The sequence below is a fragment of the Chionomys nivalis genome, chromosome 2, assembly GCF_950005125.1.
Source record: "Chionomys nivalis chromosome 2, mChiNiv1.1, whole genome shotgun sequence".
In the NCBI taxonomy this organism is placed as follows: Eukaryota; Metazoa; Chordata; class Mammalia; order Rodentia; family Cricetidae; genus Chionomys; species Chionomys nivalis.
This window is the reverse complement of record NC_080087.1, coordinates 16453436-16478094: the sequence shown is the minus strand read 5'-3', so window position 1 is coordinate 16478094 and position 24659 is coordinate 16453436. Positions and strand designations below refer to the sequence as shown.

General features: G+C 45.2%; 2 protein-coding genes across 3 annotated transcripts; both read right to left on the bottom strand.

Annotated features, from left to right (window-relative positions):
• Positions 1–202: 202 nt before the first annotated feature.
• Positions 203–7306, bottom strand: Fbxo5 (F-box protein 5). Its single transcript, XM_057762581.1, has 5 exons — positions 7075–7306; positions 3396–4062; positions 2570–2660; positions 1313–1492; positions 203–893 (listed from the first exon to the last, which is right to left on the bottom strand). The coding sequence occupies exons 1-5, from the start codon at positions 7151–7153 to the stop codon at positions 636–638; spliced, it is 1275 nt and encodes a 424-aa protein (XP_057618564.1). The 5' UTR covers positions 7154–7306; the 3' UTR covers positions 203–635.
• A 2622-nt stretch (positions 7307–9928) lies between these two features.
• Mtrf1l (mitochondrial translation release factor 1 like) lies at positions 9929–21630 on the bottom strand. 2 transcript variants are annotated; one of them, XM_057763064.1, is made up of 7 exons: positions 21106–21630; positions 18377–18456; positions 16884–17067; positions 15587–15750; positions 14018–14135; positions 12869–13005; positions 9929–12271 (listed from the first exon to the last, which is right to left on the bottom strand). In XM_057763064.1, exons 1-7 carry the CDS (start codon positions 21341–21343, stop codon positions 12071–12073), a joined length of 1122 nt encoding a protein of 373 aa, XP_057619047.1. In that variant the 5' UTR covers positions 21344–21630; the 3' UTR covers positions 9929–12070. The 2 variants fall into 2 exon arrangements, with proteins under 2 accessions (XP_057619047.1, XP_057619049.1); XM_057763066.1 differs by lacking the exon at positions 21106–21630 and having other exon boundaries at positions 18372–18437.
• Between the last annotated feature and the right edge of the window lie 3029 nt (positions 21631–24659).

The window sequence follows — 24659 nt, the reverse complement described above, 5'->3', positions numbered from 1 at the left end:
CTACAGGTCTACAGGACTCACTACATAAGCCACCAGGAGAGAGAAATCCCTTTCACAGCTCAATGCGCTCGTTTCCAGTGCTAACAAGTTCATAAAAATAAACAGCATGCATCAATGAACTTATAACAATTTTATTTATAACAAAATTAAGTTATGTATATTTATTTTCTTTGGCACGTAAAAACAGAAATATTTACAGGTATAAAAAAACATTAAAAAACAGACTGGAAATAAAGCAAACAAGTTACAACAGATATTTGAAACACTGAAAAAGGCTCACACTGACAAAGACAGACATTTAAATGCAGACTCAAGCTGACAAGAACAATTGGTAAAGCATCACAGATGCCAACACTGAACCACATCGTTTTAAAGACTCCATAAAATTGCAGCCTTTACCTGCCATAAAATCCAATAAATTGATTTTACCATCTAACTACAAATAGATATCCAGTTTCTTTTCTTAAAAGATATCTTTTGCATTTATATGGATTTTAATTTTTTCATATCAAACTGTATTGTTTTAAGAGGCTGTATGTCCTCTATTCCTCAAGGGGCATAAAGGTTCCAGGCATAAAAGCTCACATTTCTTTAAAAGGTGACCTTAAGGTCACCTGCAATTGATTTACTAAGGGTCACAATCTTTGTAAGTTCTTTTTACTCTTTTTTGTTCCAGGCAAAGGGCCCGTCACTTTACAGCTGGCTTTGAGGAGTTTGCTATTTGAACAGTCTTTGGTGTTGGTATGATAATCACACAGACATCTTGTACAATAGTCGAATCCACAGCTTTCCCGTTTGCAGGTTGCTCGCTCTAAATAGTGGTCATACTTGGCAGGGAAATTACAGCGAACACAGGCTTTGAGGCTTTCGTTGTTTTTTAATGTCTTGCCCACCTAGAAGAAAAAAAACCCATACATGTATTTTGGTGGACCAAATTTTAGTAACTAAACCAGGAAGGGCAGTCATGCCTCCAATATACAGATAAATATTTACAGGGACATTTTAGTATCTACCACCCAACGGTTCAGGAGTTACAGCAAACTGCCCTTCTGAAAGGCCCTTTTGTCCACCTGCTCTCCTAATGACAGCATTCACTACAAAATGTAGTATGGAATAGTTTGAACAAGGAGGACAGAAGACACGACCTCTTCAATAATTGCCCTAATGCTTCTTACTCGAAACTGAAAGAACATTATCACTTAATTAAAGTGGGTGGCAAACACTAGATACCATGTACTTTGGAACCCTACTTAACGTTAGCTCCCTTTAACAGTAAGTGCCCCTAGTTCTATTACACCGATTAGATAGTTACCTCAAGGAACTCACTGTACCGGCTGTAGGCAGAACCCTTCTGATCACGCTGCCTAGGGAACTTGGCTTGAGCATCTTTTTTGGTAGGAGCCCAAGTCGATGACTTCTGGACAGAGGTCAGTGCCGTTCTGCTCACAACGTACCCTCTGGTTGAAGTGTGCAGTGACAACTTATTGGTGTCCTGGTTGAAAAGGGGTTTAATAGGAGATTTTAAACTCACGAAAGTGCCAATTAAGATAAGCCTATGAGAGATCAAGGTGACTTTAACCAAGACCAAAGCTCTGTGAGCAGAGCATAAGGTCATTCTCCCCACTACCAGTAGGTGGCAGTAGCCAGCCACCAAACATGCAGTTCAGGTTTTTGAGAAGAGGTCACAATGTAGCTCCAGTTCTCAATCTTCTTAAACCCCCCAAATTCCCGGATTACAGATATTAGCCACCACCCTACCATAGCAGCAGATTTAGGTAACCCTTTGAAACAGATTTCCATTACCAATAAAGAAACCGAGCACAGAATTTAAGTATCCCTTGTCTAAAGTCACCTGGTTAAGTCTAAGTAGCATTTGTTGCCCAAACATATCCAATCACATACTGATCAGTATCAGAAATACGACAATCACCAATCACTTCAGAAAACTAAATACTTTCTCTATACCAGCAGTGTACACCAACCTGTGGGTTGTGACACTTTCGGGGAGGAGTCTAATGACCCTTTCACAGGGGATGCACATCATCAAATATTTACATTACTACTCATAACAGTAGCAAAATTACAGTTATGAAGCAGCAACAAAATTAATTTCATGGTGAGGGGTCACCACACCATGAGGTAGTAAAGGGTCACAGCATTAGAACGGTTCAGAACCACTGAACAGTAAGACAATCCAGTATGTTAACAATTCATTTCTTCTTGTAACTGACCAAGCTAACACACAGCCCTTATTTAGAAATCAGTTCGCACAAAACAATGTTTCCAGTTATGGAAGTGTAACCAAAGTGCAATGATCTCTATGGAAGACCTGCACACCTCCAGCCTCTCAAACCCTTCCTCTTCCTCTCCAGCCCCTGCCTGGGAGGCTGAAGTGCTGCTTTATGAATTTCAGAGAGTTACAAAAGTCTTTTTTAGTTTTCACGTAGTCCAGGCTGTCCTTGAACTCAGAGATCCACTCGCCTCTGCTTCCCAAAGGCTGGAATTAAAGGCCTGTGCCTCCGCCACCACCCAGATTTCTAAGGAAAAAGAGCAATGGCATTGAACTTACCAGGACTCTCTGCATGGCTCTGCTGTACAGCTGGGATGCTCCTTTATCGTTCTCTACGATCTTCTTCCAAATTCTGCTCACTTTACACAAGCTAGAAGGGAAGGAGACAAAGATGTGAAGATGAACCAAGAACAGAGCCCAGCGCAAGCTTCACTCACCCAACTAGACATCAATATTGCTTAGATGACCAGGCCCAGTTACTAATGCTTAACCAGACTACCAGAGGGCCAAAATGTTTTAAAAGCTCCATCAAGCTTCCGTGACATCTAAATTTTTTTTTTTTGGTTTTTCGAGACAGGGTTTCTCTGTGGTTTTGGAGCCTGTCCTGGAACTAGCTCTTGTAGACCAGGCTGGTCTCGAACTCACAGAGATCCACCTGCCTCTGCCTCCCAAGTGCTGGGATTAAAGGCGTGCGCCACCACCGCCCGGCCTAAATTTTTTTTTGTATCTGTCCAGAGAACCAATTTCAAACCAGCACAGTGTGCACACCTCCACCTTAACTATCTGATAAGAGAACTCTTGGCCACTTGTAATACTATATTAACTGAAACAGCACACTCCACAGTGCGGATTACAGAAACCAGCCAACGACAGAAACCAACTCATCTACCCTGTTTCACTTCAGACACCAGATCACCCGGTACAGAACACAGCCTTCTAATAGCAAGACTACAAAATTCTAAGTGACCACACTAGATGTAGATTTCCATAAACTTTCTTTCATTTCAAATGCCACCCATCAAACATGACCAGCTCTGTTAAGGCCGCTGTACTCGTCTGCACAAGAGGGTCCCGTGTTATCTAACACACAGCGTGAAACACTCACTTTATTAAGTCCATGCCGCTGAGCTTCGTCAAAATATTAGCTAAAAGGTGTTTAAATCCCCTCCGGGAGAGCTCAGTAAGGATATCTAGATGTTCCAGGCCCATTTTCTTGCCAATTATATTTTGCAGTCTAAAGTTTCCACTGGCAATAACTTCCTTCAGCATTTCTCGATCCACTTTAGGGTTCCTCTTAGAATTCTTTTTTAATGTTGAGCAAACCACTCTTTCAAAATGCAGAACAGGCAGGAGGTTCTTATTGGGACACTGGTCTGGGCTCTGGGATGGCAGCAAGCAGGGCTGGGTACTGTTTCTGAAATTCTCCAGAATAAGGATGCCATCCTCATGTTCACTTTGAAGGGTAAACGACGCATAGCCGCTATCTTCATACAGCCGGCTGCTCTCTAGCGCTTCTATTTCACTAGAACTGTTGAGTATTTTTTGTACCCGCTGATTTTCCTTATTGTTATCATGTCCCACAATTGGTGACTCGATGAAAGATACCCTTTCCTGGTTTCTAAAGCAGTCCTTACAGGAAGGCTCCACACACACAGGGCTGTAGGAACCTTGCCGCTCACTGTCAGGCTTCACCACTTCAAGTTCAGAAAGATCAGGGTCACAATTAAAACACTTCATTTTAACACAAAGAGCCGGGCTTTCTTCTTTACGACCTATGAAAAGAACACAAGAAACAAGATAAATCACTTTGGGGCTAACATGTTCCCTCCTACTCCTTGTTGGGGCCTGACCCCAGGGTTTCAAACCAAGGATCAATGCCCTTATGCACCCACCAACAGAAATGGACATGTTGCGTTACCATGGCACACATGTCCCAACCAGTAGAATATTAACCAAAACCCCTGGTTACATGGTACTTCATCTCTTCTCCCTGTTCCAGGCCACCACATTCCATCCAGCTATCACTATTTCTGTAGGCTTCCTCTTACCCTCCATGTTTTTGTGAGGGCATGCATTCAGCACGATGCACATGTGGTCAGAGGGCGACCATGAAGTTGGTTTTCTTCTCTCTTTATGTGGGTTCTGGTGGTTGGGCACAGGTGGCAAGCTGGTGAGACGGCACATTTACCTTCAGCTCTGGCTTCCTTAGTCAATGCCTCGGAACTGAGATTTCTCTAATGCATTTCCTCATCTGAGACAGGACTGGCAGGAGCAAGAACACCTCAGCGAACAGCTCTGGCACCAAACCTAGTCCAGGGAGGCTTCTCTTGGCTCAGACTGTTCTAAGTTTTGCTCTTAGGAGCTTTTCCAGCTGGCTTGGGACTGTATTTCACATGCTGGCCACACTTCATTTTTTTAACCAGTTTTTAAAAAACTTTTCCAGACTATAGGAGTCCCTTTATTTTTTGTTTTCTAAATTAGAGAAAGTATCAGAAAACAAAAATCTGAAATGAATGCATTATATATATTATATATAAATCAATCTTGGATGAAGAACTTTCCAAAGATCAAGCTAAGAGCTCCTAAAAAACCGGAAATATTTTGTATTCTGTTTATGTCATCAATTAATCACACATAAAAAAGCAGATTATCTGATTCCATACCCCCCAATCAAACAATATATGGGGCACGTGTCTAGTTCTGTCATTTTATCCATCTGATACTCATTAGAGACACGCAGACAAAACCTTTGTATTTTTCTAAACAGAAAGAAATTTGGCTCCAAATTTGAAAAGGTCCCAGGTCACCGGCAATGGTGAATTGCAGGGAAGTATATGAAATCAAGGCTACAAGTGTTTAGAAGAATCCCAGTGGGTCTAGGGCGCAAGGCTGTAGTAGAAATGCAGGCAAATGACCCCAATTAACCAATGCACAGGATATGTATTATTAAGTAGAATAAAAGAAAATATCCCGTGGTTGAAGACTCCAGCAGTTATCATATAGAATACCATTTACCAAGCTGGGAGAAAATGACAAAAAATTAACTCTAAAGCCTTAGTTTTCCCATCCACAAAATGGGGATGAAAACTATTACTCAAGAGCGTCAGTCACCCACACTGAGCCAACCTCCCTCACATTTCCTCCATTGCTAACATCAATTCCACACAAGTAAAAATTTAGGAAGCAAAATTTCAAATGAGCAAGATCTCTGGTGAACGTTCCAACCAGCTTATTCTATTAGAAGATTTTTGGTTTTCCTTAAAACAAACCTACAGATAAAATTCACATTTCACTGTTTAGAACTTTATCCCCCGCCCCAGTCCAGTCCGTGGGGTGGGGGAGGGGGCCAGTTTGAGAGTTACAAAGTGCACCAAGCCTGGACTTTACATTCCATATCAAACACTAATTAAAACTGGCATTAAAGTCTCTAGTTCGCCCATCTGTTAAGTAAGTTTCAGTCTCAGTCCAACCATGTGGCCAAGGTCAAGCCCCTCACTTCTCTGCTTAAACCTGACTAAAGGTGACCAAAAGTAGAATTCACAGGAAAAAACCTTTAAGTCTACTTGGAAAAATATGTAAATGGACAAAAGTAATTAAAAAAAATGTCTTCAAAGCTGTAAACCAAGTCGGGGAGGGAACTAGGAGGCAGCACGTATTTCCTGAGGAGGAAAGCCGAGCAAAAGAATTCCACCGCAAAACTTTTACATTTCCGACATTTAAGGTTGACTTAGGATTCAAGATCTTTTGCAAACACAACGCGCTAATCCACCAGTTTCTACCTCTCAAGACCTAATTCCGTTTCTTATGCAGGAAGATATCAAAGAATTGTTTTTTACCGTCGGCTTCAAAAATTTCTAGGGTAAAATAGATCCATCTGTCTTTCATTGTGAGGCAACAAAGATTATATAGAATTAATTTATATAGAATTAATATATGTTATATTTATATGCAACTGAGTTTGCTCAACTCTCATCCAGGCTTTGAAACAAGTGACCATTAATTTCTCAATCCACAGGGGGTAAAAAAAAAATCTTCGATTCTCACCATCAACTAAATAAGAGGCAAATTCATGTTTTTGATTTTTTTTTTTTTTGGCGGGGGAAGCGCTTTTCAAAACCCTCCCCCGAGGACTCCAGGTCTTAAGACTTACTCAGAGAAGAGGGGGGAAAAAAAGAGAAAATAGATCTTTTCCCATTGAATTTGGTAGGGTGGACAGAAGGGGGTCTCTACATTTGGCGGGAGCAGGGAAGGAGCCCCTAGAAATGCTGAGGGGGTCGGTGGTGGGAGCTGCCCCGAGGGCGCGGTGCACGAGGAGGGAGGGCGGGAGATAAGCGCGAGTGCAATCTCCCGCGCTCTCCGGCCAGGACGCTGAGGGAGAAGAGTTTGGGAAACTGAGGAAGTGAGCTAGCTAAACAACTGTGAACAGGGGGTTTAGGGGGCTGGAGATGGCGCCTCTGGCAAGTCTGGAAGCCCAAAGCCCTGTCACAGCTCGGGCAGGAGTGGGGGAAGGGAGGGGGCTTTTGGCGCCCATGCAGGGGTTGGGGTGGAATCCCGCGCGCAGCTGCCACCACCTGCACGGCCCCACGGCGGGACACCTGGATGGGATGGGTTGGTGGGACCCCTTGCCAGCCGCACACCTGCCCCCCCTCTGCACCAGGCGACTCTCCTCCCCTGGCCCGGGAGGCCGCCCGAGGCCAGGGACCCCACAATCTGCACATGCACCCGGTCATGAGGCTGCAGCCACAGAGCGGGGAACCCGTCCCTACGATGCCCGCCACACTCACCGTCCGGGACCGTACGCGAGCCGAGGCCGCAGGGGCAGGAGGACGGCCGGGACAGACCGCTGCAAACGCGCCGGCTCATGCCGCAGGGCGCGGGTTCCGACGCAGGTGAAGTGGCGGCGACCACCGGAAAGAGGCGACAGGCCGCTGCGCCGAGCTGTAGCTCTTAAAAGGCGCCAGCTGGTACTTTTAAAATCTTTGAATTTGGTGCCCAAATCAGAACAGACCAATGGGGCGCGGCGTCCGTACGCGCGCGCCAATACGAAGGCGGTGTGAGGGGGACGCCCTCGCTCGCCCAATAGGAAGCCGCGGGGGCGGAGCCAGCCGCGGAGCCAGAGTCCCGCCCACCGCCCGGATCCGCGCCTCCCCGAAGAGGCGGAGGGCGTGCCAAGGCGGCTGGGGGCGTGGCCTGCGAAGGCGGGGCGCCTGCGCAGACCCTCCGTGCTGCCCTCCCCCCCCCCCCCCCCCCCGCAGTCCCGCGAACCGGCTTCCCGCGAGTCCTCGTGTCCTGCGGACAGCTGCGACTTCTGCCTGCAGATCTGTGACAGGCACAGGCGGGGCCCATGTCCTCCTCCATTGTCTCGTTAAGCGTGAGCTCGGAGAGCGGCAAAGCCCGCCGCCCGAAGCGCAGACCTCCCAGAAAGCAGGGCCTTCCCCTCCGGCTCCGGACCCGCCTCTCTAGGATTTAGGCGCGCTCCACTCTCCCTCCTAAATTGGCTCCGCCCCTTGCCTGGAGCTTCCGCGCTTGCGCCCTGCCCGCCGGCCGCGCTGCGGACTTGGCGGGTCGGCGCTTGCGCACTAGGGGCCTGGCGGGTCCCTCGGGGCGGGGCGGGACAGGTGGCTGCGGGAGGACCGCCCTTGCCCTCGGGATGGCGCGCAGAGGCACCCCGGCGTCGCTGGGCTCCGCGCCTCCCGGGGGCTGAGGGCGCGGCCTAATCTCCAGTCCTTGCCGCGGCATTCTTTTCGGTTCTCAGCCACCGGGAATCCTTACGAATGTTTATTGGTGTTTTCGCTTTTTTGTGTTTTTTTTTCTTCTAAGTTAAGCGCAAGACAGCACACCTGTTTCCCCAAATAAGTCAAACTCCACACTTTTGGGGGCTGGAGGAGCCCTGGCTAGGTGTTTATTTTTGTAGCAAGGGTGGGAGCGAATGTGTTAATTGTTAAGTCTGATAGCGAACAGAAGGGCGCCGCTAGTGATGCTGGGCATCGCACACCTTGAATTTGTGACCACACAACACCGGACTCGGTTTCGGAATATGGCGCCTTAAAGCTACAGGATGCTCGCTCGGAGAAACGCCCACTCCCTCCACTTGCCACTTCCCCCTTGCTTTTCTGCAAGATTATTTGACTTTCAGTTAAGGTTCCTTGCTGTCAATGACAGCTCTTGAGTAAGGCGGGGCCAAGACTAGGCTGAGTCATACACGTGCTGCATGGATCGAGTTTTTATCTAAATTCGTTGTTTATTCCTAGTTTTCTGGCTTTTGACATTTGAAATGTTGCATAAAAGTAGTTATGGATGGTGATGCTTACCAAGATCTTGGCAGCATTTTCTGTTTTGTACTTGAGGACTGAGCCTCTAAGTATAATGGATGGAACGACAGAAGTGTTTCTGGAAGTTTTTGTACTAATGAGAATGATACTGGCAATCAAAATTTTCAACAAATGAAAATAGATACTAAAGCAAGTGGCAAAAGAACTGTAAATAGAGAGACGTCGTGGGTTGAGGATTTTGAATGGTCAGCTAAGTTTGAGTCTTTGCACCGACCTTGCAAAGCACTGCCTAAAAAGTGCCTGCAGCTCACCAAGGGAATCGGAAAGGGAGAAGTTAGATCTGGGGTCTGCTGTAGATTTCCGTGTGAACGTGTATATTTATTTCTTCTGATCGCACTTCATGGGGATTTCAGCTAATTTGCTGAATGAATGTTAAAATGCTGTCTGATCGGGTATGGTGGCACACACCTTTAATCCAAGCAATTGGGAGGCAGAAAATTGAGTTCCAGGGCTACACAGAAAAACCGTGTCATGAAAAAGGAAAAATATTTTTTAAAAAATGCTGTACAAGAGAGGGTTGTGCAAATATCTACGGAGAAGTGCGAACTGAGCACAAAGCGTTGGTGTACTGTGTGTACAGTAATGGATGTGGGCTTCAGAGGCAGCGGAGACCTCTTAAAATGCTGGCAGGGAAAGAAAAAGGTTGTACTGGTTTGCCATCCTTAAATAATCTTAGCTTATTTTCACTTTATAATGATTGTGCTTAGAAGTCTAAGTCAAATTTCCCTGTAATTAATAGGATTTCAAAGCTAGTCAAGAAAGTGCATGGACTTTTGATTGCTCCAGGACTAGGGGGAGGAATTCTTGAGAACTGAAAAGATGAAAAAGCAAAAAAGGACCCAGTTCCTTTAGGCAAGACTTCCGGAGTCCAAGGTCAGGCAGTGGTGGTGCACACCTTTAATGGAAGCACTCTAAAGACAGACAGATCTCTGTGAGTTCAGGCAAGCCTGGTCTACAAAGTGAGTTCCAGGCCAGCCAAGGCTACAAAGAGAAACCCTGTCTTGAAAAACCAATAATTTCCTGTTTCAAAAAATAAGCATGTTGTAGTATCATCATCACAGCTGTCTAACGAACATTTGCATCAATCATGCAAGGACTATGAATGACCCTGTCCTAAAAATATAATCAGTACTGCTGCTTTTTCAGAGAACCTGGGTTCGATTCCTAACACCCATTGGCTGTTCACAACTAACTGGAACTACAATCCCAGGGGATCAGATACCCTAATCTGACATCCACGGGTACTGCAGATACATAGTGTACAGACACACAAGCATGAAAAACACCCATACATATGAAAGGCAGATTTAAGAAGTATTTTTAAAGGTAAAGTACCTTCCATGAGATTAGAAGGGAAGGATTCTGTTCTCGTTACCTGGTTTCTGTATTAAATACTGTAGACAGCTTGAAAACCCTTGCCTATCAATAATGGTTTTGTACTACTCACTTTCCAGTAGAGTAAGACACTACTAAGTCCTCGGTATGAAGTAAGTGTACTGAAATATATAATTGTATATATGTGATTTAAGAGAAGCACATTCTAATTGTTCCTAAAAACTTAAGACTACAGCTGATTCTAGAAAATCTGGGGAAGTGCCTCATAATTCCTTTATTATTTAGGCTAGAGGCTCCTAAATCCTATTGGCAAGGAACAGTCAAACCCTCCCCATTTCAATAGGATTTTTTTGCGACAACAGTACTAAGTCACAAGAACCGGTACTGAAAAGTTTCTTTACTCTGATAAACCTTTCCACCGAAACAATAATCTAAATCAGACCAAATCAAACCGATTTAGAATAAGCCCAGATTTAATGAATACCAATGCTCCTGGATGGCTCTCCAGCCCCCAGAAAGAAAATGGGAAAAGAAGACCAGTTCGTTCTTGGGGTGGGAGTGGTCTTGAACATCTCTGGAGTGGGGTCATCGTTTGACTGGGTTTAGAATCTGGACTGAGGCAACTCACAAGGGAGGAGGGCTGGGATGGAACTTCCACCCAAACATTCCAGACTCTTTGGATATATGGATGCCAAGGGCTGGGTGACGCTTCCACCCAGGTATGGGTAAACTGGCCAAGTCTTAAGTGTTAATGTCCAAACAACTCACATAGTACCAAAATATCTAGTTTGATCTTCATAGATGAAAATCCAGTGCAATATCTTGAAAATCAGGACCAGGGGTCTCTTAAGGGTAAACCCACTGGATTATGCACATAGTTAGATCTTAGTTTGAGGAAGTCAGCTCCAACACATCTGGGGAAGAAGAAGATAAATCTCAACTATTAGTTTTAAGTATTTGGGATTTAACATGAATTTTGATGTGTGATGATTGATATATGATTAAGTAGTGCCAGTTGATATGTGTGGGAGTGAAATGTCTTGTTTGCAATTTATTTCAGACACTAAATGTATGAAAACATTACTGAAAATGGGCAGTGACTCTGAGTGTATGACAGTTAAGACTTTAGCCCCATTCAGAAGGGACTCTTAAAAACCTTAGTTGTGAAGCTGCCATACTTATTATCACACTGGCAACACCTGGGTTTTGAAGGGGACACTGAAACTACGGCAGCCTGTACCTTTCTTTGTGGCTGGGATGTGAAGCCTGCTGGCAGCAGGTGCTGGAGAAACACTGTAAGCAGGGCAGGACAGTTCATTTCTCCTCTTCCATGGTACAGCCTCTAGTGGTACTCTTGGAAAGAAACCTTGATGGTCTATTTCACAGATCTGGCTTGCTGTTACCAGTGTATTTGGTAACACATTACTTTAGATCTTCTCAAGTTTTGGACGGCACTGACATTGAAATCAGTGAAATGTCAGTTAATCTACGTCTCCCTTATGGGCAACGTAGCATGTTTACCCAGCCAGGCTAAAGGCCTGAATAGAGAAAATCCAGCCTCCTCCTTACAGTGCATCTCTGTGGATGCATGCTACATCCTCTTGGTTCTGGTTCTCTGGGGAACTGATACAGGAGCCCACTAAGGCTTATTATTTGGGAAATTTTATTCACATTTTAACAAGAGGCTTTCTGCTTACCAGGCTCCATGAGCTTGAGGTACTCTGTTTGCAAGGCCCACGTTCCCAGCTGCAGGGCAATCCAGAACCTTTGCACCACAGAGTGGGCTACACCATGCCCCCTGCAAGAGACCTGACTCTGATGTAGAAGGGAGCACCTTGTAAGGGTGTGTTTTCTCTAGAAACTTCCTGTAGGCCATTCCTTCCTAGTCCCAGTGTACCTGACTTTTATTGCTTGTTACTTTCACTGTCAGATTCTGTCTCTTTATATTGTAAAAACAGATATTTCTGCTTAGTATTGTATCTAACTTTTTATAGAGAAGAGTCCGAAAAACTGTTACCTTACACTCCTCAAGAATACCGGTTAAGTACTTGCACACAAGGATTCACTCTAGGATTTTCCTAGTCTATATAACAAAATAGCTTTATACATTAGCTTAGTCTTTTCTGGAAATCATTTCTACTAGAGATTCGTAATCCGCATAGTCCTTCAGTGACTGTATCATGCCATCCAGAAGACAGTCTCCTTGCATGAAGCTCTCAAGGTCATGTAGTGATTTGTTTATTCTGTGGTCTGTAACCCTGTTCTGTGGAAAGTTGTATGTTCTTATTTTCTCTGATCTTCCTTTTGTTCCAACCTAAAGAATAGGGAGAGAGAGACAGAGAGAGCGAGATGAGATGCATAAGGATCCAGGAGGCCTACAGCAAAGCAAGAACCAAGTTTACGTGCCTGATTAATGGCACAGAGAACAGAGGTGAACTGTACAATCAGACACAGCATCTGAGTCCTGCCTCTGCCCCTTCAATTCATTATGGCTTAAGTCTAAACTTTACTTTCCCATCAGCAAAATACTGATGACATAATGATGGAGTCTGGCCAATGGATGATATTTAAACAGCAGAAGCAGCACATTTATGTGTACATTATATGTGTATGTAATCTCTGGGAGTTCATGTTTTCCTGGAGTGGTAAAAAGGTGATGGATGGTCATACTAAGGAAGTCATGGAAGGACAGTATATGGCATAAAATCAAATACAAAACACTAGGTTCACACTTCCAAAAGCTCAAAGGACTAAAAGCTAAGTAGGTACGTGGTCCACTCTGACAAAGCTAAGACAAACACCTTCGACTATAGAAAACAGGGTAAAGCTCTCCTAGGCACTGCCCTATAATACAAACAAGAACAGTGCTAATGTAAAAATGACACTACCCGTTTCTGAAAGCCATTCTTACCTGGATCTTTCTAGCATTGTATCTTTTTGCAGTTTCCTCCTCTAGATGCATGCTGTATAGCCTTGCACGTAACTTTTTCATAGCCAGCTCCCTGTTCTTCAGCTGAGATCTCTCTTGCTGGCATTCAGAAACAATACCTGAATAATGATATGAGAATTGGTTTTAGTACAAAAATCTTTATTATCAAGGATTATTCCTCTTCTTTCTTACCCCTTTTCTTCTTTTCTGAGATAAATCAATAGTTTAACAGGAGACTTTAAATATTTTTAATACATTTCTTCTTCACATCCTCAGTTAGCTATCAAAATCTTAAAAGGCATATAAAAATGAACATATATAGAAGTACAAATCCTAGTATTAGAGTTAACAGAATATAGCTGAGGATTTCCTATTTATCTATTTCTATCTATACATTCCACTTATCACCTCAATATTTAATGGTTTTCTGTAGTTAAAAGGAAAAAGTCCTACCTGCCCACCAGTCTTAACTACTCGTTAGCAGGAACTATGACAGTTTGTTCTAGTTAAGGGACGTCTGAACAGTATAAACCAGGCATCCTTGCCCCTCACAAGCCACTCCAGTACTCTAGTAATACTTAAAAAGCTTGGTTCTCTCAGCAGAGTACAGTCCGTTTGCCCGGTTATCTAGATTCAGATTGCCGTGGACTTTACAGTCTCCACAGAAAGATGCTCCTGAAATTGTATCTAAGACTGTGTGTATGGACCATGTTTTGGTGTAGGAAGCTCAATGCTTCTATTGCCACCAGGGTTCTTGTTACTATCTTAGCCCTCCTGCTAATAACTAGTGATTTAGAACACTTTCTGTTAAATAATTTAGGTAATTATCTCACTGAGGTTTTTTGGAAATAGTGAAATCTTTTAAGTATATATTTGAAAACCTGCCTGGCAGGTGGCAGGACTCTGTTCTCTTCATCATCACTACCGTGGAGAGCCCTGTGCTTCGCCTTCCCTCTCGACTCTGTATCCTACACAGCATCAGCTACAGAACCTACAGAATCAAGTCATTAGTTAAGAGCCCTTAATGGTTTCTTTTCTTTTGGGAACTGAAGATCTGCTTCAGCGGAAAATCAGTCAGTCCCCCAGAAACTGATCTTGATTCAGAGTTTCCTGTGAAAACCCGGTACCTACCTGTGGGAAGATGGACTATTCGAACAGCACTGTCCGTGGTGTTCACGTGCTGACCTCCAGCTCCACTGGCTCTCTTAGTGTCAATTCTCAAATCTTTGGGATTAATCACTAGTTTGATCTATACACACAAAGAAAAGCTGCAATTTTAAGAAGCAATTGTATGTACTAACTGTCTTCAGGTGAGACCTACACACTGTTAAATACATGCCATACATAAATCACATAAAATTTAAAAGTTTAAAAATAGACTGTAGTTAGGATATTATTTTAAATTTAAATGTTTTTTTTTTTCGTTTTTGAATGGAGGGAACAAAAGCAACACTCCCTAATCCTCAAAAGTTGAGCTTTTTCCTCACAAATGATGCAACTGGGGGCAGTTAAAAGTAGGAGATTAAGGGTTGAAAAGATGGCTCAGCGGTGAAGAGCCTGTGCTGCCCTTACGGAGGACCTGAGTTTAGTTAACACATCAGGTGGCTCCCAGCCTCCTTTAACTTCAGCTCCAGTCAATCCGTGCCCTCTTCTGGCCTCCACAGGCCACATATACACAGATCTACATGCACAAACACAATTTTTTTTTTTAAAAAAAAGTAGAAAATGTAGAGTTTTACTGAACTCAAAAACTTTAGCAGATGAAACAAAAACTAATAGCAGTTTGAGTTCACGGAACTGTTTTAGGGAGAGAGGGGATACCATTTCTAAAACGCTACACCTGTAATTTGGAGACAAAGATCATGAAGGCAGAGTATGTATTCCATGAACACTGGAATCAAACAGGATGATGCGCCATCCCAGGAGATAACATCAGAAGCACCATGGTTAAAACTATCTGTCCAGTGAGCAACTAGAGACTGCTCTATGGCATGTCAACCATCCTGCAGTAAGATAATGCCCTAAGAGTTGCTAGGAAAGCTAGAAAGAGCCTGGCCCTCACTCCCATATCCTGGAAGTTATCAGGGTTCCTGACACCAAACTCTGCTGCCCATCCTCAGCTCCTCTGTTCCTCACTCAGTCTTCTCACAGATATTAAACCAAGGAAGGAAAGCCTTTCAACCCTATCAGACACCTAAGTAGTACTTTTTCTTAAAAATAATAGGAAGAAACCTTCAACTCATTTATCTCTCATTTTTTAAGTGAATTAATTTGTCACTTTTAGCAGAAGACAAATTAACAAAGCAGGTTGTTATCTTACACACTGAGAACTTGCTTTGTGAGGTAAGACACACACTCGGGGCCCTTCTACTACAGCTGGGTCAGAAGGTAGCAACTGTGCTGAGTGACTAGTCCTTTCCTGATGGCATTTGGAGAACCCACCCTGCAATGCGAAGGGAGGCAGGCAATTAGTTCACAGCATTGCCTGACCCAAGATGGAGGTGTACAATGCCCCTTACTGCTGGAGAAAAACCCTGCTGTAAATCTGGACAACCTATACACATTTTCATTCTTACCCTCTGTTGTAAAATTACATTTCTTGAATCAAATTTTCAAGAGTAACTCAGATATGAAAGGAGAACCAAATGACAGGTGACAGTGGCCGGGAGCGGCCCTGCGTGAGCTCCGTTACCGCTTTACCTCAGCAGGCTGGGGCAGAATCGCCACGGTCATGGTGCTGGTGTGGACCCGGCCTTGTTTCTCTGTCCTCGGCACTCTCTGCACCCTGTGCACGCCCCCTTCAAACTTCATGTGTTTGTAGGCTTCTGGGCCTCCGATGCTGGCTGACGCATGCCTAAGGCCGCCTTGAAAACAGGGAGCGTGGAGTCCTTCTTAGCATTCTGCCATGCATTGTTTAAACTGACCATCACATGCATTCTCATGAAATATAGCTGAAAGAGCCACAAGCTAATGATAGAGAGTACAAGCACATTGAATCTGGCATTTCAAAATATAATCTTGAATTTTTAAAGGATTTATTTAATTTTATGTCTGAGTGTCGTATCTGTACAAGTATATATGTGTAACACACATGAGCCAGGGGCATGCGGAGTCAGAAGGCAGCATCAGATTTGTTAGTAATGATTTGTGGGTGGTTGTGAGCTACCGTGTGGGTGCCTAGAACTGAATTTAAGTCCTCTGCAGGAGCAGCAAGTGCTCTTCACTGGGCCAGCTTCCCAGCATCTTAGCGTATAACAGTTTCTGTTCAGTTATTAATTACAACACCGCTGAATTCACATCAGTAACAGCTAAAAGACCACCCTTTTGGTTTCTTTTTGAAACAGGTTCTCCTGTAGCCAAGGCTAGTGCTGAACAGCGTAACTCTCCTGCCTCAGCCTCTTGCATGCTAAGATTACAGATGTGAGGCCAGAGTATCCTACAACCTCTTTTCAAAGTGGTAAGTGATTATCATGGAACGGTTTTCCATCATACTTTATAGCAAGCTTCAAAACTCTATTTTTATTTAAAATCATTAGGTAAATAATTTAGTCCTTACAAACAAGTTCTGATCATCATCTTGCCAACCCTTTCCCAGAACACACTGTAGATAAATCAATGCTTTACAAAAACAAATCCATCCACTTACAACTGTGCTGAGAAATGACTACACACTGACCTGTAGGGAAGTCTGTGAGCTCTTTTCTTGATTGATGACTGATGTGTGAGGGGCACTGGATGAGGTAGAGAGTGGTGCTACCCCTGGGCGAATGGTCTTGGGTGTATAATAAAAGCAGGCTAAGCAGCCAGAGGGAACAAGCCAGTAAGCAGTTTTCCTCCATGCCCGTGTTTCAGTTCCTGCCTCCACATTCCTGGAGTTCCTGCCCTGACTTTCCTTCACGGTACTGTAAACTGAAGGCTGAATCAAACCCTGTCCTCCCCAAGTTGCTTTTGGTCATGGTGTTTATCACAGCCAGAGGAACCTAACTGAGAGACTGACCTAGTTCACTTGGGAAATATTCCAGCGTTTCAAAGTGCCATCTTTTAAATGCAGCATACTGCTGGTACATGTCAAACATCTCAGAGGTGAAAAGCATGGCCTCCTGACCACCCACACCTGCAGTCACCTCCAGGATCAAGTCACTCTCATCTGTTTCTTCTGGAGGAACCAAAAGTGAGATGATCTGTAAATACAAAGACAGCACCTTCCTGTAACTAAGAAATCTTCAAACTAATGCCCAAAGCTACGCAGTTAGAGAATTTAGATATGTGACCTAAGTTTCTTTAAACAAATCATCTAATATTGCTCTTCCATACAGTTTGATCATCTTGCTAATTAAAAAACAAATACTGCATAACTTCTGTTAAGGTATTAATTTTCAGTTACATTTTAAATATTATAAAATGCATCTACTTTTGATGGGTTTGTTTTTATTTCTTCTTGGAATTCTCTCTTTTGTGTTTTGGATGCTCCTGCCTCCACCTCCTCAGTGCTGGGAATAGCAGTGTGCACCACCACACCAGATTTCATGTGGTGTTGAGGACTGAACACAAGGCGTCATGATGCTGGACAAACACCTAATAACTGTACTGCACCCCAGCCCCCACTTTGGAAATCTTACACGCTTTCTATCAATTCCCTATTCAGGTAGTTTGGAATTAAATGCTGGGAGCAGGGCATTACACCACAAGTAGAATGTAAAAGAAATTCTCCTCTGTTCAAACACAAGCCTAATAAGGAAGGCAAGCAGAGGTCCTCATCTTGCATTTGCCAGTTAAGCGTCCTTAACATGAGAGGGAAAACTTGTGATTCTGGAAGTTTATGACTGGCACTCTGTCAATACTGAGATAAAAGCCACATTCTCATCCTGGGGAATCTTTCCTATCTATTTACCCACAATGAAAAGAAAAAAAAAGCAAAAGCAGATTTGTCTTTTGAACGTATCTTTTTGCCTTTGCCTTCCCAGTAAGAGCTGATACGTGAATTCATCAGTGAGAGCTGTATTCTGGTAGCATGAAAAATGTGGGAAATAGGAAGCATGTCTTTTTCCGCTTTAGAATCTCCTTTGACCCTGGCAATCGCTTCATGGAATGCGCATACTAGAAAACATCACACTGCAGGCCTCCAGTTTGTCACTTGTAAGCCAGCAAGACAGACACGAGCTAAAGAAGTCTAGACTTGGAGAGATGGAGCTAGCTCAGGGGTTAAGAACAATGACTACTTTTCCAGAGGACCTGGGTTCAGTTCCAGAACCCACTTCATGCAACTTACAATCTGTTACTGCATTTCCAAGGGATATGACACCTTCCTCTGGCCTCCAACATGCATCAAACACACTTGCAGACAAATATTCATAGAAAGATACAGAAAAGACAGCAATAAAAGTTCTATCTAAATAGAAACAGGCTACTTCCCTGGACTCTTATCAGCCTGCAATGAAATGCGTAAGGAATAAGAGCAGAGATGCTTTACTCTTTGTGTACATACCATACCTGATGCTTCAGCTGAGTTATTTCTTTCTGACACAGAGCTATCTCACTCTCTGCAAGTTTCTTTAACTCTTCATTTTCATCTAGGAAGAAGAACAACAGTTGTGTTTTTCTTAATTAGTGCTGAATTCACCCCCATAGAAGTCATGATAATAGACTTTAAGAGAAAAAAACAACAACAACAACAAAAAACTAAGGGATGGAGAAACGGCTCAGCAATTAAGAGCACTTGCTACGCTTGCAGAAGACCTAGGTTCAGTTCCCAGTTCTCACATGCTGACTCACAACCATCTCTAATTCTAGCTCCAGAGATCTGACACCCTTTTCTTATTTTCGTGGGCACCAGGCATGCATGTGGTACACATGTATACACACAGGCAAAATACTCATACTATAAAGTTAAATTTTAAAAATGTTTACTGGTTTTATCTGATATGTATGAGTATTTGCCTGCATGGATGTATGTGCCAGAGTATGCTGTGCCCACAGACTGGGGTGCTGGACCACCGATGGCTGCAGTCACAGACAGCCGTAAGCTGCTGCACAGGTGCAGGAATATAATCTGGGTCTTCTGAAAGGGCAGTAAGTGCTCTTCTCAGATGTGCTTTCACTCCAGCCCCAATAAACAGACTCCTTTGCCAAGTTAGGCTTTACAATACCAAATAGATGCATTTAACTAGTTAGAATACCCAGGAGAGGCGCAAAAGGTTTTAACAGCTAAGCCAAAATTGAAAGCTACGGTCCAAAGTTAGTCTTAGTGAACATTTCCTTCAGATAAAATAGGTATCTGACTGAAAGCATTGCTGGAGTCTGTCCAGTGTTTACACGTGAAATTCCTTCCTTCCCTGCTTTCATGATTATTTTATCTTTGAGTACTCACTTGTGACTTAGAGATCTACTTTCTCATTCCTGCTGCTCTGTTCTGTGGACATATGCAGCCTAGGAAAGGGGATTACAAACTGTTTGCTCTCTGAAACATCAAACATAAACACAGTTTAAGAGTGTACGCTGATCTACAAAGAATCTACATAGATGGGAGGTGGGACAGTACACATGCAGGGCCTTCCAAAGGGCAACACTATAGCTCTAAGTTCTGGGGCTTCTCACTTTGGAAGGTTTTGTTTCTTCCAATTCTTTAAGCAATTATTTGTTGTGAACTCCAGTTTTCTTCACCCCAAGTGTTGGGAAAGAAAACACCAACTAACTCTCGATAACTAGATTTTTAGATTTCCTGATTACACAAATCAGACTTTTAATTAAAATTCTCTTTGGTAAAGCTGCCAAATTTAAAGGTGTTTTTCCGTCTAAGCTGGAAAAGATGAGATCATCCTAAGTCAGGTGCTGGCATGATCTCGTTTCATGTAAGTAACCGGTTTCTACAGATTCAGTAGTGAATTCTTTCCCAGTCCCAAAGGTTTTCTTCTCCTCTTGCTCTAAATGTGCTGTACTATGCAATTTGTCCCTGTTATGGTCTCTACAAATTTTCATCTTTTAGGATCTACCCTGACCCCTCTGCCTATTCATGCTCAACAGCTTTCTCCTATGCCATAGTTCTCCTAGGCCAACATGGAAATCTGTACCAGTATCTTTAAAGGATTATTTTTATTACCCAAATATGCATCCAATGGCAAAGTTCTATCTCCCCTCAATGAAACTCAACTTGTATCCCTATCTTAAATTATTGAACTAATTCTGATGACGGAAGCTCCCCGTAATTCCGCCCAACTATGTGTATGATATAATCACCAAATCTTGTTTCTTAGTGCCTTGCAGGTCACAATTCTGTGCCTACCTACTACCGTTTCTCCCTTGAATGGTAATTAGCTTCCTCCTGACTCTTATTCTCCACACCAACTCCACAGTCGACTTTCCCGAGATGATGCCACTTTTTTCTCTGCCTGAAAAAGTACGACACTGCCCATGCTCTGCAGAAAACTCTAGTCCTTCGTCTTTCTGGTTCCACGGTTTCTCTTCCGTTGCCATCTCCCACACCTATTCTTGCGTCCACCATACTGCACTCATCAGGTGGTGCCTTTATCCATCACGTCTGCCATCTGGTCACTTCTCTTATACCAGCTAACTACCTCTTTCTGCTTTTCAGCACGCCTCGTTATACTGAAATTAAAAGTCCTTACTTTTTATTTCCATTTTCGTGTGTGTGTGCGTATGTGTGTGTCTGGCTGGCTAGCTATGAGTACACACGTTTGCGTATGTGTGCACGATGTGAAAGTGGTGCCCCGAGGCTGTTATCAGGCCTCAACCTCAATCCCTCTTCCCACTTTATTCAATGAGACAATTCTCAGAATCAAGTCTAAAATTCCCAAGTGGGGTCTACTGGGCAGGGGCGTCTCTGGAGGCTTCAGTAACGCAGACGCTTCGGCTTCCGATTTAGCCTCGAATGCAGCGGAATCTCGGGGGAAACGTTCTGAGAACTCGGATTTCCTGGTCTAGGATTCTAACTATACAGTACATAGCACCTCACACTAACGGGTGAGTACCATGAAGTCACCGGGCAGAAGAGCCTGTTGCAGGCACGACTACCTCGTCTTTCCTGAGCATCTGAGCTGCCAGGACGGTAGGGAAGGCAACCGAGAACCTGAGTAGCTTCTGAGGACAGGCCGGCAGAGCACCGAGTCAAGGGATCCCCGCCGAGCCTGCCGGAGGCTATCAGAACTCCAGTGACGAGGTCGGAAACGCGGGTGGCTTCAAACGCGCTGCAGCGGGCGGCTTACCGTGCAGCAAGGACTCGGTGTCCCGCAACTCCCGCTCCTTCTCGCTGAGCAGCCGAGCCGCCGCCGCCAGTTGAGGCTCACCGGCGTCCAGAGCCCCGGCCTCCAAGCCCGCACGGCGCTCCAGGAAGGCCCGGAGAGGCCCTTCGCGGGCGAAGAGCTCCTCGGGAGGCGGCGCAGAGCGGCTGAAGGCGCGGAGGGCCCACAGGCGCCGGGCACCGCTCAGGAACCCGCTCCGCATCCCGGCCGACCAGTCTCCCGCTGCCCGAGCCAAAGCAACACAAGATCTCGGAAGGACTCGGAGTCTGGGATCCCAGGTCAGCTTTTAAAAACTCTGCCGGAAACGTTGCGAGGACTTCCGGCAAAGTGTGGGAAAGCCGCTAGGTTTCTAAAGGCCAAAAGGTAAGGGGGCGGTGCGATCACAGGACGTTTGCCCCGCCTCCAACCTGAGCGCGGATTCCTGGCCCCGCCCAGGGGAGGGGCTCCAAACCCCAGGCCCCGCCACCAAGGGGTTGGGAGCTCCAAGGCCTGGGTCCCGCCTCCCCGGGGAGCGGGGTAGAAGCCGGGCTTCCTCGGCCCCGCCTCCTCGAAGTCTCGACCCGTCCTCCAAAGGGAGTGCTCCAATGCCTCGGCCCCACATCCAGAGAGGAACCTCCACTTCCTTGGCCCGGCCTCCAAGGGGGACGCTGCGATGCAACGGCCCGGCCTCCAAAGGGGATGCTGCGAGGCAACGGCCCGGACTCCAGAAGGGGCGCTCCAATGCCCCAGCCCCGCCTCCGAGGGCTGGGGGAAGATCGGCTTCCTCGGCCCCGCCTCCGAGGGGGAGGCTCCGACGCCTCGGCCCGGCCTCCGGGGGTGGAGCGCCAATGCGTCTTCATCGCCCGGACTGGGGAGCACCTTGGCCTCGGCCCTACTTCTGAGAGGGGAGCTCCGAAGCCTCGGCCCCGCCTCCAAGGGTGATGCTACGGTGCAGCGGCCTGGCCTCTATCTCCAAGGGGAGGGAGAGGAGCGTAAAGGCCTCGGCCCCTCCACCGGACAGAGCTCCGCTGCCTCGGCCCCGCCTGCATGGGGAGAGCTCCACCGCCTGAGCGCAGTTTCCACGGGCAGAGACCCGCCGTCTGGGCTAGACCTGCAGGGACAGAGCTCCGCTGCCTAGGCTGGATCTCCGGGAGGCATGGGTAGCGCCAATGCCTCGGCCCCGCCACCGGGGAGGGCTCCGGAGCCTCTACTCCGCCTCCAGGCGGAACTCAGGCTCATAGGCCCCGCCCCCTGGGGAAGGGCTCCAGAGCCTCAGCTCCGCCTACAGGCGGAACACAGTCGCCTAGGCCCCGCCTTCGGGGTGGAGGGCTCCAGAGCCTCAGTTCGGGGAGGGCTCCAGAGCCTCAGCTCCGCCTACGGGGGGAGGGAATTCAGACGCCTAAGCCCTGCCCCTGAGGGAGGGCTCCAGAGCCTCAGCCCCGCCTATGGGGGGGAAAGAGTCAGACCCCTAGGCCCAGCCTTCAGGGGGAGGGCTCCAGAGCCTCAGCTCCGCCTACGGGGGGGGGGAGAATTCAGCCTCCTAGGCCCCGCCTTCGGGGGGAGGGCTCCAGCGCCTTAGCCCCGCCTACAGGCGGTATTCAGCCGCCTAGGTTCCGCCTCCAGTCGTGGCTCCGGCCTCGGCCCCGCCCCATGCGAACTCGGAAGCCTTGACCCCGCCTCCGAGCTGGTTTTGAACGCGCCCCAGGCCAGTTGCAGGGAGACTAGCCTGAAGTGAACTGAGGCTGCGTCTTTGGCATTCGACAGTGAGGTTTTGCTTCCCTAGTCTTCGCCGGGATGTGAAGAATCTTGTGGATAGTCAAATACCCTGCAGACGCAGAGGTACAGCCACGGAGGTCATCTGTCCCCAATCTCTAAGAGTGACTTTTAAAATGGTCATCAGTGTTTTCTCCTCTTCTTTTGCCTGCTCTCCTTTTCTGACAAATGAGTTAGATTAGTTCTCAAGACAGGTGTAACCTACTATGACTTCCTAGTGACGCTACAGAACGTATCTGTTTTTCTATCGTCCCCGACCACATCATTTACCAGCTTTCTCGCGGTTTCCTGTCTCACATTCCGGTCCATTCAGTCCAGCTCTCTATTGCTCTTTCCCTCTCCTGCTTTTGGTCCACTCTCCCCTCCTGCAAATCCATGTTAAAACTAACAAATTGCAACGCAACAAAGCCTTCATAAACCTTCCTTCCTTCTGTTCTGGAGTTGTTCCTCACAGGGGAAGTATTCGCTTAGCTTGCTCAAGGCTCATTCTCCAGCCCTGCAAAGAAACGAATCAAAGTCCCGCTTCTAGTATCCATCCCATCCTAACTGCTAACTGAAGCATTTGCAACTTAAAAAGACTTAACCACAGCCCACCGGAGAAGTGGGTACCGGAAGTGGGTAAATACAGCCAAGCCAGTCTTGGGAAAGCAGGGATTGACGCTCAGTCTACAGGATTACTAGTTGTTGTTGTTTTATTTTTAATGATATATATATATATATATATATATATATATATATATATATATGGTTGTGGTTCATTGCTGAACGAGCTATCCTCATTGTAAAATAAAATGGTAAAGAATGGGTACTCTTAAGGTGAAAACAAATTAAAACTATTAATTACAAAATTAAAAAACGAATTTTTGCCTCATATCTAATCAATCCTTATCATCAAACACTGAAGTGAAGAAATAAAGTATCCCTTCAAATAACTGCAAGCAATTCCAGTACCTCAACTTTCCCTCACCCTTGTGTATTCAAGCGACACCCTGTAAATGTTTAGCTGTAAAATGGAGGCTGAGAGCCCGTTTTGTTTTGATTCTGACCTGAGTACAGAAAAGTATTATCATGTGGTTTTCTATTAGGAAAAGTTCTTTCGAATTCTAAACTCAATTTTGAAGTGATTTTTTTTTCTGCCTTAGAAATCGTGGTGAGGGTACTTTGAATTTAGCATCAGAAATTCTCCACTGCATCCTCCAAGACTAATCTAAGGTTCCATCACGGCATGAAGAATCCACAGTCATTCTACTCAGATAGCCGTACACCAATGAGCAAACAACTTGTCTACAGGTATACATGGGAGAATTCTTTATTAATTCAAAACAGTTTAAGAAAATCGGTATAATGCATACGCATTTTACAATAATATCCATAAATCTCCACAATATAGTTAAATGAAAACACTTGTTAGTTGATTTACTTTAAAAAACTCAGATACACTTAGAGACGTCTGAGTTTTCTTACAGTATTGTCATGCTCAAATCTACCACATGGAAAAACTGTAGCACTTCCAGGGAGTCTATTACTGTACACAGGTAAATGATAAAATCTACTCAACGGAATAAAACCCCAGAAAAGCAAACTACAAGAAAGAGAATCTGGATTATCTCTTCGGCTATGAGTACCCACAGTTATTTTGGTATTGTGAGATAGCCAAGCACGGTTACTCTTGTACTCATGTTGTCAGAAACTGTGTGTGATTCCCTAGTAAATACATTGGTGGAATACAAAATATGGAAATAGATTACTAAATAGACTGCGCATGG